The sequence below is a fragment of the Podarcis tiliguerta genome, assembly GCF_965153285.1.
Source record: "Podarcis tiliguerta genome assembly, chromosome: 2".
NCBI lineage: Eukaryota > Metazoa > Chordata > Lepidosauria > Squamata > Lacertidae > Podarcis > Podarcis tiliguerta.
The window spans coordinates 15708843-15727977 of NC_139535.1; the positions used below are offsets into that span (position 1 = coordinate 15708843).

General features: G+C 46.6%; 1 protein-coding gene across 4 annotated transcripts in view; it reads left to right on the forward strand.

Moving 5' to 3' along the window:
• Nucleotides 1-19135, forward strand: part of VARS2 (valyl-tRNA synthetase 2, mitochondrial) — a 39500-nt gene that overhangs the window by 14488 nt on the left and 5877 nt on the right. For 2 of the 4 annotated variants that reach the window (XM_083424764.1, XM_083424761.1), the window contains exons 13-26: nt 2247-2374; nt 3584-3687; nt 4547-4628; nt 5977-6053; nt 8440-8527; nt 8666-8771; nt 9555-9625; nt 10872-10997; nt 12478-12582; nt 13490-13558; nt 13668-13746; nt 14536-14663; nt 17094-17246; nt 18785-18994. In XM_083424764.1, coding sequence (XP_083280890.1) covers nt 2247-2374; nt 3584-3687; nt 4547-4628; nt 5977-6053; nt 8440-8527; nt 8666-8771; nt 9555-9625; nt 10872-10997; nt 12478-12582; nt 13490-13558; nt 13668-13746; nt 14536-14663; nt 17094-17246; nt 18785-18994 — 1526 coding nt within the window. Of the gene's footprint in view, nt 1-2246; nt 2375-3583; nt 3688-4546; nt 4629-5976; nt 6054-8439; nt 8528-8662; nt 8772-9554; nt 9626-10871; nt 10998-12477; nt 12583-13489; nt 13559-13667; nt 13747-14535; nt 14664-17093; nt 17247-18784; nt 18995-19135 lie in introns of all 4 variants that reach the window. The other 2 variants (XM_083424762.1, XM_083424763.1) reach the window with 1 other exon arrangement.

The window sequence follows — 19135 nt, forward strand, 5'->3', positions numbered from 1 at the left end:
GAGGAATGGAAGAAATTTAAAGATTATTTAGCTAAATATGTGAAGATAACCTAAATAGAATTACTTGCGAGTATGAGATAGGGTGAAGGGACGCGGGTGGCGCTGTGGGTTAAAGCCTCAGCGCCTAGGGCTTGCCGATTGAAAGGTCGGCGGTTCGAATCCCCGCAGCGGGGTGCGCTCCCGCTGTTTGGTCCCAGCGCCTGCCAACCTAGCAGTTCGAAAGCACTCTCGGGTGCAAGTAGATAAATAGGGACCGCTTACTAGCGGGAAGGTAAACGGCGTTTCCGTGTGCGGCTCTGGCTCGCCAGAGCAGCGATGTCACGCTGGCCACGTGACCCGGAAGTGTCTTTGGACAGCGCTGGCCCCCGGCCTCTTTGAGTGAGATGGGCGCACAACCCTAGAGTCTGTCAAGACTGGCCCGTACAGGGGGCCACTAGGTGGCGCGTTGGAAGATGGCCGACAATAACATCTCTCTGACCCATACGAGGTATTAAAGGGCTGCTATGGGAAGTTGGCAGCCTTCCTGGCCCCCCCAAGGGTATGGGGGGGACTGCCCTGCCAGCGGTGTTCATAATGCACCCCCTGATCCGAGAGACGGGGGTGTGGAACACTTGGCAAAAGCCCTCGATGGAATCAGATCTTCCCGACGCCGATTCCAATCAGCGCGTGCTGGTTGCTTCAGCTTGGAATTATAATTGGAACTAATTGGAAATAACGGATCGGAAAGAAGGCTGAAGCACATATATCAAGTGAAGCTCGACGATAAAGACTGCTGATTAATGCATCTCTGTGATCGGGAGTGACGGATGGATAAGTAAATCTTTTGATGAATTACCACCATGAGAATGTAAGGCTGGAACGAAGGGGGGGTGGAGGAAAAAACTCTCTCTATTTCCTTTGCATGATATGACTATAATAATCCTCCACCCTAGAAAGAAATAAGATCGTCGCGTTTTAAAAACCATAAACAGAACTTTAAAACTGTGTGGGGGAAATGATTACAATACGAGAAGATCGAATGGCGAGAAGGAGGAAAATTCCTATGACGCAGTTAAAAAAATATGGCGTCTTGCCAAGACAGGCTGGCAGGAGAACAGAAGGAACAGGGGGAGGAGAATTCAGGACTACTTGAAAGAGAAGGAAGGTTGGAATGCAAGTTTGACCTGACAGAGCCCCCTGATTTGTCTGATTTATTGCGTTAGCCTGAGGAAAAATAATGGACCGACCGAAGATTAACTTTGTTTATGGAAGTATTTAACAGAGGTCGTTCCTGAATAATATGAGCTTGGAAGAGCACAAAACCCACACAGAGACGCCAAATCTTCAATCTGTTTGTGAAAATCATCAGAGATCGCAAAGAAAGGAATAAATGATAACAACAAGAAGAGAAAGAAAGTAATAAAGATCTATCCGAATCGAACTGGATGGAACTGTTTAATAAAAGCAGCAAATAAGTGATGTCTGGAGTCATCTGGAATTTTGGACTCGTGCGGAGCTTGATGTATGGGTACCCCCCAAAATTTTAAAATTTGGCTGTGTAATCTGGAACTAATGTGATTTGAACAATGTGATGTGATTGGCCTGTTAATAAAAATTATTTCAAAAAAAAAAAGACTGGCCCGTACGGGCAGGGGTACCTTTACCTTATGAGATAGGGTTAGGATTTTAATATGTGATGTTATAGAATACTATGTTAAAAACTGAAATGAAAAGAAAGAAAGATGTTAATTGACTAAGTAAATTTTATGTGAAAATAGTTTTGGAAAACTGCTACAAGGATTTATATGGAAACTCAGCCAGGGGGGTTCAAGGAAGTCACCCAACAATGTTAACAAAAGTGGAGCTAATATAGCTAGGATAAATGTTTGTATGTTTGTTTGTTTGTTTGTTGTTGGTGTTTTTTGTTTGTTATAAATTTGGAAAACCAATAAAAAAAAATGAAGGGGGAAAAAAAAGAACTCACCTCCGGAATGAATTAAGTACTTAACCCGAGGTACCACTGTACACAATACCCCCTGGTGGCCTGGGTGAGAACTTCAATACATAACACTCTTGTGCAAATTTAAAAACAGACACTTGTGACTGTCTTTTTGGCCTAGGTGGCTTACGCAGCACTTTCTGCTAGTCTCCAGAGTGGGAGCTGTTGGAGGACATAGTCTCCATTCAGTGTGATGAACAGTGGCGTCCGGCATGGGGTATCTGTTCTCAGAGATGCCCCTTCTCACTTTTTCTCGCCATCTTTGCAGGGGCTGTGAAGGTGACCCCAGCACACAGCCATGCCGACTACGAACTGGCTCGGCGGCACAGCCTGCCGTTCATCTCGGTTATTGCGGAAGATGGCACGATGACGGCCGAGTGTGGGGATTGGCTACAGGTAAGCTTGGCCTTTTAAGGGGCATCCATGTGAGCTTCCGGTTGCTTGGAACACTGCAGCAAGAGCCGTTTGCAGTCGCCATCACATCCCTCCGCATTGGGGCTGACCTAACTGATGTAGCTTGCCAAAGATGGCAGATTCGGAGGCACTGTTAACTGGAAGGCAGTTGTTTTGATTCTTCAATGTGGATGGATTTCTTACATGAGAGGTGACATTTGGATTTTGTGCCCCAGTACCAAAATGTCTTAGATGGGGTCTGTCAATAATAATAATAATAATAATAATAATAATAAAATTATTTATACCCCGCCCATCTGGCTGGATTTCCCCAGCCACTCTGGGTGGCTTCCAACAGAATATTAAAAACAATACAGTGTCAGACATTAAAAACCTCCCTAAATAGGGCTGCCTTCAGTTGTCTTTTAAAAGTAAAATAGTTGTTTATTGTCTTGACATCTGCTGGGAGGGCATTCCACAGGGTGGGTGCCACTACCGAGAAGGCCCTCTGCCTGGTTCCCTGCCTTGGCTTCTCGCAGCGAGGGAACCGCCAGAAGGCCCTCGGCACTGGACCAGTGTCCGGGCTGGATGATGGGGGTGGAGACGCTCCTTCAGGTATACAGGACCGAGGCTGTTTAGGGCTTTAAAGGTCAGCACCAACTCTTTGAGCTCGGAAATGGACTGGGAGCCAATGAAGATCTTTCAGGATCGATGTTATATGTTCTCGGCGGCCACTCCCAGTCACCATGCGCATGAAAAAAAAGAACCCCAGGAAAACCTATTTCGTAATAAAACTGTTAATTACTGTACTTTTCCGTGTATAAGACTAGGTTTCTTTCTTTTGAAATTATGCTTAAAAGTGTCGGTCGTCTTATACATGGATAGTGCGTAGGGTGGACATTTGATTGGTTGCTGTCAGCGGCTGTTGGTCATGTTATTGGTTGCTGTGTCATGGGCTGGTGTTTATTGGCTGACACTGCAGCAATTGGGTGGGCGATTGGCAGCTTCTGCCAGTGAGGGGAGATTTTTGGCAACCCCCCCCTAAAAAAGCTCAACAACCCTGTGTCATCCCCCCTCCCATTTTCTTAAATTTGAGTCCCCCAAAATAGGCGGCGTCTTATACATGGGGGCGTCTTATACACAGAAAAATACGGTATATCTTTTTAAGTTAGCACAAGACACTGGATGATAGGAAAGCTGTTCCCCTTTCAGGGGCTGCATAGATTCCTGGCCCGTGAGAAGGTGTTGGCTGCTTTGAAGGAGAGAGGACTCCATCGGGGGGCTAAGGAGCATCCCATGGTGCTTCCACTTTGCAGGTAATGGTAGAATTATTATTTTTTATACCTCTCCCCTCCCCAGCCATCCTTCAGTTTCATCTACCTGTGATTAAAGCCCTTCCGAAACAGGGTGCTGTACATTAGGGGTGGGGTATCCCAGGCCCTGGGGGACAAATGCAGCCATCCAGGGTTTATTTTGGGGGGGGGGTGGCAAGTAACATTTTTGCCATTGTAGTTGCATACATGAATAAATTTCTATACTGCTTGGGTAGTTCGGTCCCTATAATTCCCAAAAGGAAAAAGAAGTCCCAGCGAAAGAAGAATGGATACAAAAACCGATGGAATATGCAGAAATGGCGAAACTTACCAGGGTGGGGGTGGGGGGAGGAAAGAGAGAAATCAAAATAGCAAACTTTTTAATAAAAGAATGGAAATGGTTTATTGAATATTTACAAATCAACTGTAAACAGATAAGAACATTGGGAGGATAATAACCTGCAGTTTTATAAGAGTATATATTTAAAGCAGATGAATAAGTGAGCAAATTAAGTTAATTTGATTATGCAGAAAAAGAGGGGGAAAGAAGTTGAGTTTTGAAATGTTAAAATGAATGTAAAATTTTTGAAATGTATAAAACTAAAAATCATAAATATTTTTTTTGCAAAATGCAGTCATCCAGAGCTCTCCGGTCCCTGCAAACAACTGAGAATGTATTGCTCCTTGGGGCTGAGGCTTTTTATTATTATTATTGCGTATGCTCCACCTACACCGACGCTGCTATATAAATAGCACTAACATCCTGACGCTGGAGGATTTTAGCTTTGCAAGGTGGAAGGCATCCTGGGAATCGGAAGTGACCCTTTCGTTCTCTCTCTCCCCCAACTTCCACCCTTCACAGACGCTCTGGGGATGTGATCGAAACCCTCTTGAAGAACCAGTGGTTTGTCCGATGTGAAGAAATGGCTCGTGGGGCCTTGGAGGTAACTCCCCAAACACTTTAACATTGCTAGGATAATCCGATACAGCCCACATTCTAAGACTGGAACTATAAGTAGCTGCAGAAGCAGAGACTACAGAAGGGGTAGAGAGCATGCATGCGTTAGACTGCAGAGATCTTTAGAATTGCATAATAATAATAATAATAATAATAATAATAATAATAATAATATATTATTCATACCCCGCCCATCTGGCTGGGTTTCCCCAGCCACTCGGGGCGGCTTCCAACAAAATATTAAAATACAATAGTCTGTTAAACATTAAAAGCTTCCCTAAACAGGGCTGCCTTCAGATGTCTTCTAAAAGTCTGGTAGTTGTTTATCTCTTTGACATCTGGTGGGAGGGCGTTCCACAGGACGGGTGCCACTACCGAGAAGGCCCTCTGCCTGGTTCCCTGTAACTTGGCTTCTCGCAGTGAGGGAACCGCCAGAAGACCCTCAGCGCTGGACCTCAGTGTCCAGGCAGAACGATGGGGGTGGAGACGCTCCTTCAGGTATACTGGGCCAAGGCTGTTTAGGACTTTAAAGGTCAGCACCAACACTTTGAATTGTGCTCGGAAACGTACTGGGAGCCAATGTAAGTCTTTCAAGACCGGTGTTATGTGGTCTCGGCGTGTCCCATTGTGACTACAGCACAAGATATAGTGATGCCCACCAAAAGTGATGTGACTTTAAGCAAGGGGATTGGATTTAACTAAATAGTTGTGACAGTGTGAGACAGCACAAAGAGTCCCGCTAATGCAACAGTACTTGCCCCATTCTCCTCCTCTGCGATGTCTCCTTAAATCAGCTCTTTGGGTTTGGGAAAGTCCCCAGAACAGCTCGTGAGGGGAGGAGAGGGGAGATTGGTCCACCCGACAAGCAGAAATGCTTGCTCTGGTGGAATGATCACATTACAGGATGTTGAATGCCACCCATGGAGTTACTGGCGATTACTAATCATGATGGCTAGATGCCACTTGCAGAATCAGAGGCAACCTTCATCTGAACTTCAGTCGCCAGAGAACCAAGGGTGGGGAAGTGTTTTGGTTTGACTCATCGCCTGCTGGCATGCTTCCTGGGGGCATCTTGTTGGTTACTTGTAGAAAGACGCACTTCTCCACATAATAATAAAAAAAATTATTTATACCCCGCCCTCCCCGGCCAGAGCTGGGCTCAGGGCGGCTAACACCAATAAAACCACAGTAAAAACATAATAGGGGGGAAAGGGGGGGAGGGGAAAACCCCCCAATTTAAAATACAGATTAAAATGCAGCCTCATTTTAAAGTAGCTGATGATATCAGCTTGCCCTGAATTGAGTTAACCAGGTTCATCTGTTTCTGCCCTAAGGCTGTGGAGTCTGGATTCTTGAAGTTGACCCCTAAATTCCATGAGAAAAACTGGAGGACTTGGCTCTTGAATACCAGGTAAGATAAGGGAGCTCTGCCTCTTTGATCACCTGTGTTCTTCTTTTCCTCCTTCCAAGTCTTGACGTCTCTCTTAGGACTGGCCGGTCAGAACTCATATGAGTGAGAGCCAGTTCAAGTAGCAGCTTCACCCATTCTGGGTCATTGAACACTGCGTTACTCTCTCGGGCTATTCATTCATTCAGCCTGTATTGTTTACTCTGAAAACAAATTTGCGGGGTGCTTTCAGGTGCTCCACTGTCTTGAGCAGGATTTTTACCCATCACGAATATACCTGGGGTGCTTTTTTTCTTGGAGATGCCTTCTGCATTTAAAGCACACGCTCTTGCCCCAGAGCTGTGGTCCCTTTTCCTGTTCCACCTTCCCATTTCAACTCTCTGGCACCCTATCTGCATAACCTAGCAATTCTAAAATATAAACACGCTTTTACTCTCCCAAGATTGAATGTATTGACCTCGGCTGTACTTGAGGGACGATTCCAACAGATTCCACACAAAAAACGCTTATGTCCCTGTGGAGATGGCAGTCCCAAATCATAGAATCATAGAGTTGGAAGAGACCACAAGGGCCATCGAGTCCAACCCCCTGCCAAGCAGGAAACACCATCAGAGCACTCCTGACATATGGTTGTCAAGCCTCTGCTTAAAGACCTCCAAAGAAGGAGACTCCACCACACTCCTTGGCAGCAAATTCCACTGTCGAACAGCTCTTACTGTCAGGAAGTTCTTCCTAATGTTTAGGTGGATCAGTGGTGCATGCGCTCCTGCCTTGCACTCTTTATAAAGACTTGAGGAATGACATTATCACCCCTCTCTTATTGTCCATTCCGGGTCACCCAACCACTGCCGCAGTGTCCTTTCTCTTGGCGGATCAAGATGAGCAGGTGACAGCAAAGGTTGCAAGGTTTTTAGCTGGGGCAGCCAGAATAAGATCCACCATTTGACTATTGATTCAAAATGTGTTTTATATCGTTGACTTTTTATTTCTATTCTTTGTATATTGTATTGTTGTTTTACTAATATGGCCGATGGCTGATGCAAATGAAGATTCATTCATTCATTCCTGTTGCTAAAGTAATGAAGAGGGATTTTGGCTACAATTCTATGGCCGTTGTGGTAGGCTGGCAGCACTTACCTGACCTCCTGTCGCCCGCTAGTGTGTTTGCCCCGCACTGATCTCGCTGCCACCTCTCCCTCTTAGTAAGCCAGTGTGGTGTAGTGGTTAAGAGCGGTAGACTCTTAATCTGGTGAACCGGGTTCGATTCCCCGCTCCTCCACATGCAGCTGCTGGGTGACCTTGGGCCAGTCACACTTCTCTGAAGTCTCTCAGCCTCACTCACAGAGTGTTTGTTGTGGGGGAGGAAGGGAAAAAAGAATGGTAGCCACTTTGAGACTCCTTAGGGTAGTGATAAAGCGGGATATCAAATCCAAACTCCTCCTCCTCCTCTTCTTCTTCTTCTAAGCGGCGACACTGGTTATGGGTCGCTGCTGCCTGGGTATAAGCCCCATTGAACTCGATGCGACTTAACAGAGATGCTTCTATGAAATCTCCCTCTTGTACGTGGGAGGTGCTGTTTTGGCTATGCAAGCAGAGGTGCTCACAGCCTGAACACCACAAATAAAGGGAATAATTATTCCAGAAGCACCTAGCTAGCCCAGCCTGATGCCATCCAGCCGCAGAGATCTTCTATTGAGCAAGTGTTATATACCGTATTTTTCGCCCCATAGGACGCACCGGCCCATAGGACGCACCTAGTTTTTTGGGGGGGAAATCAAGGAAAAAATTTTTATTTCCCCCCCAGGTTTGCGCAGCCATACCCAAGCTAGAAGAGGGAGACGGAACGCTCCGCCCCCCCCCCTGTCAGCCTCCAGACCAGGTCGAGGAATAGCGGGGTGGCGGCGCTGCGCCTCCCCGCTGTCCCCCGAGCTTTTGGGCTGCAGGCTGCTGCCCGCAAGCCTTGGCAGCCCGCGGGACCTCCCGCCGGGTTTGCAAGACTTGTGGATAGCTTCCTGAAGCCTGGAGAGCGAGAGGGGTCAGTGCGCACCGACCCCTCTCGCTCTCCAGGCTTCAGCGAAAGCCTGCATTCGCCCCATAGGACGCACACACATTTCCCCTTCATTTTTGGAGGGGGAAAAGTGCATCCTATAGGGCGAAAAATACGGTAAATGTTGTTAAAGAAGGTTTTTGGGACCACAAGTCCCATTGTCCTCCTCCACAAACTTGGCTAATGACTAGGGATCATGGGAGTTGTAGTCCAAAACCTGGAGGGCACCATGTTGGGGAAAGCAGAGCTAGACGGTCCTTCATTTGATCTTGCAAGTGGCCCTTGTGTTCTTGAAATCCAAATGGCATCATTTTGATTGATTTTCTCCTCCCTCCCGCTCAGTGACTGGTGTATTTCTCGCCAGCTGTGGTGGGGTCATCAGATTCCAGCCTATCGGGTCACGGTTCCAGGATCACCAGGTGCAGCAGAGGTGAGTTTTAGCCTCTTTGACCGGGTATCAGCCACCGTAGCAAAGGGGTTGGCAGGGTTGTGGTTGGAAATGAGTCTCTGGCGCCTCTGGTCCTAGTCGCGATGCAACTTCAACTTCTTTTCATCTGCATTTTAGCAGGAGGAGAGCGATGGATTGTGGGTAGTGGGCAGGACAGAAGCAGAAGCTCGGGGGAAAGCAGCAGGCATGCTGGGAAAACCAGAAGAGGATCTGGAGCTGGTGAGAGGTAAGGCAGCAGCACAGATATTCGTACTTCTGGGAGGGAGAGTGCCAATGTGTCTGGCCGAACGCAAGGAAGTGCTTGAATTTGGTGGCCTTTGTGATGGAACTGAGCCAACGTCGTTCTCCATCACACATCCCTACTTTCCCTTTCCATCCCCATCACCTTGAGAAATTCCTTACATTGCCAGATACTCTGCACATTCCTATAAGGAAGCCTTCTAAGAACCATACATGGCCTCAACCCAGTATACTTGAAGGAGCATCTCCACCCCCATTGTTCAGCCCGGACACTGAGGTCCAGCTCCGAGGGCCTTCTGGCGGTTCCCTCACTGGAAGAAGCAAAGTTTCAGGGAACCAGGCAGAGGGCCTTCTTGGTGGTGGCACCCGCCCTGTGGAACACCCTCCCATCAAATGTCAAGGAAATAAACAACTATCTGACTTTTAGAAGACATCTGAAGGCAGCCCTGTATAGGGAGGTTTTCAGTGTCTGAAGTTTTTAACGTCTGATGTTTTATCGTGTTTTTAATATTCTGTTGGGAGCTGCCCAGAGTGGCTGGGGAAACCCAGCCAGATGGGCAGGATATTATTATTATTATTATTATTATTATTATTATTAACATTATTATTATTATTATTATTATTATTATTATTATACATTGCAGATGGAGTAGGGGACAATCTGGATTGGGAATCTGGGATGGGGACTGGAGGGCCTTTAAACTCCTCCAGATCAGGCACCCTGGGCCTTTTGAATAAAACATTCACATTTGTTTTTTGTTTTCACCAGATGCCGATGTCCTGGACACTTGGTTCTCATCTGGACTTTTCCCTTTCGCTGCGCTGGGCTGGCCCCATAAGGTGAGTAGAACTGGGAGGGACAAGGAGCTGAGGAGCCACATGTTCACCCTGCCCCTGGCCAAGAAGAAGACGGCCAATGAGTAGTCTTACCATACTTACCTCTCCCCTTAGAGCAGCCCCAGGCATACATCCTCATGACCTCAAACTCCCATCAGTCCTAGCCAGCATAGCCAATGATGGGGGATGATGGGAGTTGGAGTCCAGCATCTCCAGCCCTGCCTTGGAGGTAGCATGTATGGCTTCATGTTCACTTGCCATGGGTGAAGCATGAACAGCAGGCAGGATATTTTTAAAGGGAGTCATGGCAGCACTCTTCTTGTGATCAGTCCTCTGTATGATTAACTTATAGAGGTTTTTTGGGGGGGGGTTTTTTAGCTGAGCACTTCGTAGTCTTTAAGCTCATCTTTGCAATATGCTTTTGAGTTGGGTTAATACTCCTCCCATTTTCTAAACCGGGCGCCAAGACTTAAGTGGCTGTTTCAAGGCTATTTGGTGAGTTGCTGGCTCTGGTTCTCCCAGCTCCATATCAAATGTTCAGCTTCACTAAACGTTCTTGTGAGATTGGTACAGAAACAGAGGCAGGAGAAATGGAGGTGCTATTACAGGTCTGAGGTAGGCAGGCTTGCCATACGTCTGGAAAATTCCGGACATGCACAGAAATTGGACACCTAAAATGACGTCTGGGGGGAATTTTCGAATCTTAATAGATGTCAGGAATTTCCGGGACGTATGGCAAACCAGGGTTTCTTTCAGTTTTCTGGGTTTTCCCCCCTGTGCTGGGTTAAAAAAATAATAATTCTGAGAGAGGCTGCTTGCCGGCAGCAATGGAAGTGACAAGGTCATTTCCCTTCACCAGGGAGTTGGGGGGGAGAGGAAAGAGGTGGGGAAGAGAGGAAGGCGCAGTTGTGGTGAGCTTGGCCATTTTCACTTTTTTCCGGGGGGGGGGGGTGTCTTTCCTGGGGGTTTTTTGAATTTCATTTTTTTTAAAAAGTTTCCTTTTGGAGCTGGGCAGAGTGGGCATCCAGATTGCCCCGCAGTGTCAGGGTCTTGCGACGGGAAAGCCAGCGGATCTCCTCCGGGGTGGTGGTTATTCATAAAACCCTGCAAAATGTGCCAGTTCGGGGCAGAAAAGGAAAGCTCAACAGCTTTGGGGGGTGTGTGTCAGGAACGTTCCTTTTTGAAATATGGTGAGCCTAGATGTGGGGCATGTGCTGACGCCACTTGTCCTGCCTTCGTCCCCCTGCAGACAGAAGATCTCCAGCAGTTCTACCCCAATAGCCTTTTGGAGACTGGGAGCGACCTTCTCTTCTTCTGGGTGGCCCGGATGGTGATGCTGGGGAAGCAGTTGACCGGAGAGCTGCCTTTTTCTCAGGTATGGATTGGATGCTAGAAATTCTGTACTTCGGTTCCTGGAGGGCATTGCGAGAAGATCCATGGGACTGAGAGAATCAAAGTGTGAACCCCAACTATTTATCCACAACTTACAATGTACAGTGGTACCTCAGGTTACATACGTTTCAGGTTACATACGCTTCAGGTTACAGACTCCGCTAACCCAGAAAGATTGCTTCAGGTTAAGAACTTTGCTTCAGGATGAGAACAGAAATCGTGCTCCGGCAGCACAGCGGCAGCAGGAGGCCCCATTAGCTATAAAGTGGTGCTTCAGATTATGAACAGTTTCAGGTTAAGTACAGACCTCTGGAACGAATTAAGTACTTAACCTGAGGTACCACTGTAATGTACTTCCGGATTATCAACACAGGATATGTGAACACAGCTGTTGAAGAGCTCCTGGCAATTGGTTCACCGCAACCTGCATTTAAAAAATACTATTTTTAAAGTAATCCTTGTCAATCCACTTAATTCTGTCTGTACTCTACCTTTCTGTCCTCCCGAGTCTTAAAATTGGTGTGATAAGAACTTCATTCCCAGGTGGCCAGTTTTTTTATTTTATTATGATCAATCCCCACCACTTGCTTTAACCTGAATTGTTGTGTTGTGCTTCTGTTCTCCTGGGTCATCATGGTGGGGCTAGAATTGCCTTTTTTGCAATGCAGTTCTCCAGAGATATCCTGTGCACAAAAATGCACATGTTGTTGTTGTTTAGTCGTTTAGTCATGTCCGACTCTTCGTGACCCCATGGACCAGAGCACGCCAGGCACTTCTGTCTTCCATTGCCTCCCGCAGTTTGGTCAAACTCATGTTCGTAGCTTCGAGAACACTGTCCAACCATCTCATCCTCTGTTGTCCCCTTCTCCTTGTGCCCTCCATCTTTCCCAACATCAGGGTCTTTTCCAGGGAGTCTTCTCTTCTCATGAGGTGGCCAAAGTATTGGAGCCTCAGCTTCACGATCTATCCTTCCAGTGAGCACTCAGGGCTGATTTCCTTCAGAATGGATAGGTTTGATCTTCTTGCAGTCCATGGGACTCTCAAGAGTCTCCTCCAGCACCGTAATTCAAAAGCATCAATTCTTTGGCGATCAGCCTTCTTTATGGTCCAGCTCTCACTTCCTTACATCACTACTGGGAAAACCATAGCTTTAACTATACGGACCTTTGTTGGCAAGGTGATGTCTCTGCTTTTTAACATGCAGCAGTTTGTGATCTTGAGAAACTGTAGCTGTTTCAGAAAAGAGAACTACTGTAGCCTGTGATTTGTAAGCGTACAGACCAAAGTCTCACGAATCTACCAATTCAAATAATAACACAAAGGCTGTATTCCTTGTGTTCCTTGTGCCTTCCCATGGCTGTTATTTCATAGTACGGGTTGCCCTTGCTTTTCCTCGATATCCTGTTGGTGCTCTTTGCAGGGTTTTGAGGACATAACACATTTCCTGTCTCTCTCCCTTTCAGGTTTCCCTTCACTCAATGGTCCGTGATGCTCATGGCAGAAAGATGAGCAAATCTCTTGGGAATGTGATCGACCCTTTGGATGTGATTTATGGTGCCCCCTTGCAGGTACTTAACTGTTCAGAAAATTGGAACAATTTCTCTTTCTCTTCACCCTCTGCAGACTTTGACATCCCACTGGGTTGTCTGCACTTGTAAAGGACTGTGGCCCTAGTATTTTCCTTATTATACCACATGTCATTATGAGAATGCCGTCAAAAGTCACTAATAAAAGGTTTCCTTAGACCAGGCATGTCCTGCAATCTACTCACAGTATAAAAAAACCGCCCTCCATTATCATTGGAGGATTGACCAGAGTTAAGCTTTTTTTTAGGGAGCCAGAGTTTGCTGAGCATCCTGCAGCCAATAGGAAGCCGTGCCTGACATTCAGCTTCCAAAAATCGTTCGAAAACAATCACTGCTGTTCGAGTTCAAAGGCGTTCGGCTTCCGAGGTTCCACTGTATCCATAGCTAGGAGGTTTAGAAACCTGCTTTAAAAATAAAGTTCAAAATGCTGAGATGCTACTATTATTATTATTATTATTATTATTATTATTATTATTATTATTATTATTTATACTCCACCCATCTGGCTGATTTTCCCCAGCCACTCTGGGCGGCTTCCAATCAAGTGTTAAAAACAATACAGCATTAAATATTAAAAACTTCCCTAAACAGGGCTGCCTTCAGATGTCTTTTAAAGAGAAGATAGCTGCTTATTTCCTTCACATCTGGTGGGAGGGCGTTCCACAGGGCAAGTGCCACTACCGAGAAGGCCTTCTGTCTGGTCCCTGTAACTTCACTTCTCGCAATGACGGAACTGGCAGAAGGCCCTCGGTGCTGGATCTCAGCCTAAGGTTCTGTATATATGGTATTATCCTAAGCAGGGAAAACCCGGGAAAGGCAGTCGTGATTTCCCTTTATCACTGGCTCCTTCTCTCCCTGAAGTTTCCCTCTTATTATTTATTGTTTTCAGGTGCTACAGGAGAAGCTTCACAATAGCAATCTGGACCCGAGAGAGGTTGCCATTGCTATGGAAGGCCAGGTCGGTTCCTCCCCACACTTCACCCCGCCCTTCAGCCGGACCCACACACCCTTTTGTTTTTTGGGGTTCCTGTGTGTTCTCACCTCCTCCTATCATTGTCCCTTTCCAGCAGCGAGATTTTCCTCAAGGAATTCCCGAATGTGGAACCGATGCCCTCAGGTTCGCTCTCTGCTCCTATTCTGCCCAAGGTGAGAAGCTGGAACGTTCTCCTTTATTTTCTGAGGGGCCCTGTCCTTGAAATAACCAAAGGAGAAGTGGCTTCAGTCCCTGGCATTTCCAGCTGTGACTGGGAGAGATCCCTGTCTGAAATCCTGGAGAACTGATGCCAGTCATTGGCAGACAGAACTAAGCGAGATGGACCCAGTGATCTGGCTCAATATGAGGCAGCTTCACGTGTTTCTGTTTAGCATTGTAACCAGTTATTATTATTATTATTATTATTATTATTATTATTATTATTATTATTTTATTTTATTTATACCCCACCCTCCCCAGCCAAGGCTGGGCTCAGGGTGGCTAACAAGCAATAATAAAACAAGTTGAATGAATACAACTTAAAAAAAAGATTAAAGTACAACATTAAAAATATAGAAACATTGAAATATTAAAATGCAGCCTCATCACAGGAGCAGAAAGGAAAAAGAAAAAAAGAAAGAGGGGGAGGGAGTCAAATTGATTCTAAGCCAAAGGCCAAGCGGAACAACTCTCTTACAGGCCCTATGGAAAGAAATCAGATCCTGCAGGGCCCTGGTCTCATGAGGCAGAGCGTTCCACCAGGCCGGAGCCAGTGTTGAAAAGGCCCTGGCTCTGGTTGAAACCAATCTAACTTCCTTAGGGCCCGGGACCACTAGGGTGTTGCTATTTATGGACCTTGAGACTCTCCGTGGGGCATACCGGGAGAGGCGGTCCCGTAGGTACGGGGAGGTGGCTGACATGGAAACTGAGGCCCTTAACATCACATGCATGCCCTTCTTCAGGCGACGGCATTAACCTTGACGTGGCTGCGGTGGAGAGCGCCAGTCGTTTCTGCAACAAAGTGTGGAATGCCCTGAAGTTTACTTTGGGAGCCTTGGGAGAAGGATTTACCCCACTGGAGCCAGAGAAGGTAACGGGGAATGTGTGTACGCAGGGAAAGGGGTGATTTTCTTACAGAATATGTTGACGTCTGTCGGTCTGTCTTTGTGCTGTGTAAAATGTAGACTGCAGAATAGAGGTCTCCCGAAGAAACAGACGTCTCCTTAACCTTTCAGCACACCTAGGATTTGACTAGTAAGCATTTTCTGCACTTGTCTACTACACTGACAACCGAATCCTGGACACACTGGCTCAAAAGTCAGTTCCACTGGGCGAAGTTTTTTATGTATGCCGCTACTGCGGCTCATGTTTCGTTAGCCCAAAAATGGAAAATGAGTGAGGTCCCAACTAAAGAAGAGTGGCAACTTAAACTGATGGAATACGTGCAGCTTGCGGACTTAACATATAGAACATGGGTAGGCAAACTAAGGGCCAGATCTGCCCCAATCGCCTTCTCAATCCAGCCTGTGGACGGTCCGGGAATCAGCGTGTTTTTACATGAGTAGAATGTGCCCTTTTATTTAAAATGCATCTCTGAGTTATTTGTGGGGCATAGGAATTCGTTCATTTTTTCCCTTCAAAACATAGTCTGGTCTCCCACAAGGTCTGAGGGACAGTGGACAGGCCCCCTGCTGACCCCTGATATAGAATAAGAGAACAAGAAGAACATATGTTTAGAGAAGATTGGAAAATATTTATTGAATATATGGGGGGGGGATTGTGTACACCTGGAAACATTGGCAGCATTAAGATAAATTCAACAGTGTAAATAAGTTTTGATGGACGTAATAATGGAATACTGAATGGTTTAGTTTATGTAAAATATGCAGGGATTTGTGATATGCAAAATGAACCATGGAAGGAGAAGAAGGGAAGTCATTGATATTGTAAGGTTGTTTAAATGAATATTTTAAATTGTAAAACAGAAATTTATATATATGTGAGAGAATGAATGAAGTAGGATATGCTTGAGAGCAAAACTCCTCTGACGTTCAGGCGCAAGCTGTGCGTTAGGAAAAGGGAGCACAAAAGCCTGCAGCCTCAGCAATGCTCATTCACAGCATGCTAAGCCGTGGTTTGGCACTACACCTGGAACAGGCCGTAGGGCAAGAAGGAAGGACTCTAGGGAGGTCTAAGCAGCCTTAAGGACAGTGCAGCGTGGGAAACAAGGTAGTTGGGTGATTTCTTCGCTTGTGAATTTTTTCAGCCATCTGTTGGAAAATATCGGGTCAAGTATTGTGAGTACTATATAGTCCTCTCTTAGGGCTACATACTACAAAATTGCCCAGAGTTATGCAGGTCTCCTAATGTAAAGTTTGCACTCCCTCCTACATGTAACCAGTTATTCAGTCCCTGCAAACGCCACAATAAATTGGGTTATTCTTTAAGGTGCTACAAGAGACTTTGTTTTTGCTGCAAGAGACTAGCACGGCTAGATCTTCAGGAAAACGTACCTAACAACATGCTTATGTTAAAACAGCCTTCTGTAATCTGGTAGCCCAACTCCTGTCTGTTGGGATACTGCCAGGGAGACAAAGTCCATCTTGACCTCCACGTCGTCTCCGGACGTCCATTGATCTCCCGTAGACACGCAGTATCAGCAATTAGTGACACAAGCTCTAGCAATAGCTTCCCACATTCAAGAGCCGATGCACGCTCTTATCAGCAGATAAAGCACAGTGAAAGATGCACACAGGAGAGCATGATTTACAAGTTTATTCAGCATTGATCAGAACAAAGAAAAACATGACTGCCTGCTTGAGAGTTTCCGGCAGAGAGAGAGAAACGAAAGCAAAGACACAACATAAACATCCTGTGAAAACAGGAAAAACGCAGACTCTGTGACTCAAAGCCTGCTCCTTTTTAAGGTGGAACGGAAATATCCTAACACTGTCCTCCCTGACTATTGGCCCTTCTGACAGGGACGGATGGGAGTTGTAGTCTGACAACATCTGGAGCGCACTTGGTTGCAGAAGGCTGTGTCAAAACGTGCTCTGTATTAAATATTTTGCCATGTATACGCTAAGGGTTGTATCCAATGCTAGTCCTGCTCCAGAGTGAAGTTATTGGACGTGACTAACTTAGATTTGTTAATTTCACTAGGTGTGCTCTGAGTATAACTTTGTTAGCTACCACCCTAAAATGTAATGCAAAGCAGCAGCGCTGAGGGCTGAAGCTTTTACAGTTCTGTGCTCCACCTGCTTCTATTTCCAGCATTCATTCCATCTCGCACCTTTTCTGTCATTGTGGGCTTGTGAGCAAGGTGGGAGAAGGGGAGAAATAAAGGAAAATACAGGGCACAGTCTGCAGGCAAGCGATGCAGTCGCCTTGCAATCGGTCTGGCCAGTGATTTGATGGGAGATTTGATGGCCTCCGTCTTGAGTTGCACGAGAGAAAAAAGGTGGGGTAGAAATTTTAATCCACTGGAATACTTCTGCCACTTGTTTGCCTCTTCCTCCAGGTCTTCCCTAGCTCCCCGATGGAGCGCTGGATCCTCAGTCGTCTCTACCACACAGTGGAAGATTGTGCCCGGAGGTTTGAAGGGTACGAACTGCATTCTGTCGCGTCCTCGGTCCATCTTTTCTGGCTGCACGATTTCTGCGATAACTACTTGGTGAGCTCTGCCTGTGGGTTCAGATTCCCACAACCTCTCTGGGATTGGGATGGGCAGGACTAGATCGCAGCCTGAGAAGTGAAAAACTTGCAGGTCGAGATACAGGTGGGCATCATCTAGGGCAGCGGCTCTCAACCTGTGGGTCCCCAGATGTTGTTGGACTACAACTCCCATCATCCCTGAGCTCTGGCCTTGCTAGCTAGGGGTGATGGGAGTTCTAGTTCAACAACATCTGTGGACCCACAGGTTGAGAAAGGCTGGTCTAGGGAGTATGATTCTGGTTCTCAGATTTTCTGTGAGATTTTTCACCAGAGGTGAGGCTTTGAGTAATCTGGGTGCTCTATATGCTGAAGCAGGGGTTGATTTATTGTGGGTGGCAAGGTTAATTGTGGGGGAAAGGGGGCATGGAGAGAGAGAGAGAGAGAGAGAGAGAGAGAGAGAGAGAGAGAGAGAGAGAGGTGGTGGCAGAAAGAGAATATGGAGTGCAGAAAGAGAAAGAATAGGATGTTGGGAGTGGCAGAGTGCTGTTGCACTCATGTGCAGCTTATTATTATTATTATTATTATTATTATTATTATTATTATTATAATAATTTATATACCGCCCTATACCTGAAGGTCTCAGGGCGGTTCACAGAAAAGATCACAATATATAAAATAAAAATAAAAGAATAACCCAATAACACCACCACCCCCACACACACACAAATACAGTGGTACCTCAGGTTACAGACGCTTCAGGTTACAGACTCCACTAACCCAGAAAAAGCACCTCGAGTTAAGAACTTTGCTTCAGGATGAGAACAGAAATTGCGCAGCGGTGGCACAGTGGCAGCAGGAGGCCCCATTAGCTAAAGTGGTACCTCAGGTTAAGAACAGTTTCAGGTTAAGAACGGACTTCCAGAACGAATTAAGTTCTTAACCCGAGGTACCACTGTAGTCACATTTTTAAAGGGTATAGGATGTCAATCAGGTCAACCAAAGGCCTGGTTAAAAAGGAACGTTTTTGCCCAGCGCCTAAAGGTATACAATGAAGGCGCCAGGCGAACTTCCCTGGGGAGAGCATTCCATAGATGGGGAGCCGCTGCAGAGAAGGCCCCGTTCTCCGGGTGCAGGTTTCCCACAGGCATCTTGTCGGCCACAATGACAAAAGGATGCTGATCTAGATGAGCCATTGGCCGGATCCAGCAGGCTCATTTTATGTCTTCCATCCTTTTTTTGGCTCTCTTCCCACCCATTTCTCGCATGTGCCCTCCAACAGGTTACCTCAAAGTAAAAGAAACCCCTGCCCTCAAGCAGAAAAAATATTCCCCCACCCCCATGCTAAACCATTTACAGATGCTTCATGAGGCCCTCGGTATGTTATGAGACTACAACTCCTATCAGCTCCAGCTAGCCTGGCTGACGATCAGGAGCGATGGGATTTGTAGTCCGTCAACATCTGGAGGGCCGCAGTTTCCCAACCCTGGCATGGAGTTGGATCTTCAAAAAGCATCTCTCTTCCCAGACGATGGTAACACGCCTGTTTTTCATCCACAGGAGTCTGTGAAGCCCATATTAAGGAGCGGGGAGCCGTCTCAGCTACTCTCCACCCGCCGGACCTTGCACAGTTGTGCGGACGTGGCTCTGCGCCTCCTTTCTCCCTTTATGCCTTTCCTCGCAGAGGAACTGTGGCAGCGCCTCCCCAGGATCGGCTCCCAGTCTCCTCCCAGTATCTGCGTGGCCAGATATCCCAGTGCGGAGCAACTGGTGAGGGCGTTTCCGGGGACCTGAAAGAAGGAAATGTGTTAAAATGGGGGCGGGGGGATCATTTCAAAGTGATTCAGGGCTCACCTGTGCGTTTTCCGGAAGTGCTTGTACAAGTTTACTTTGCAAGCCTTGGAGTGCAGT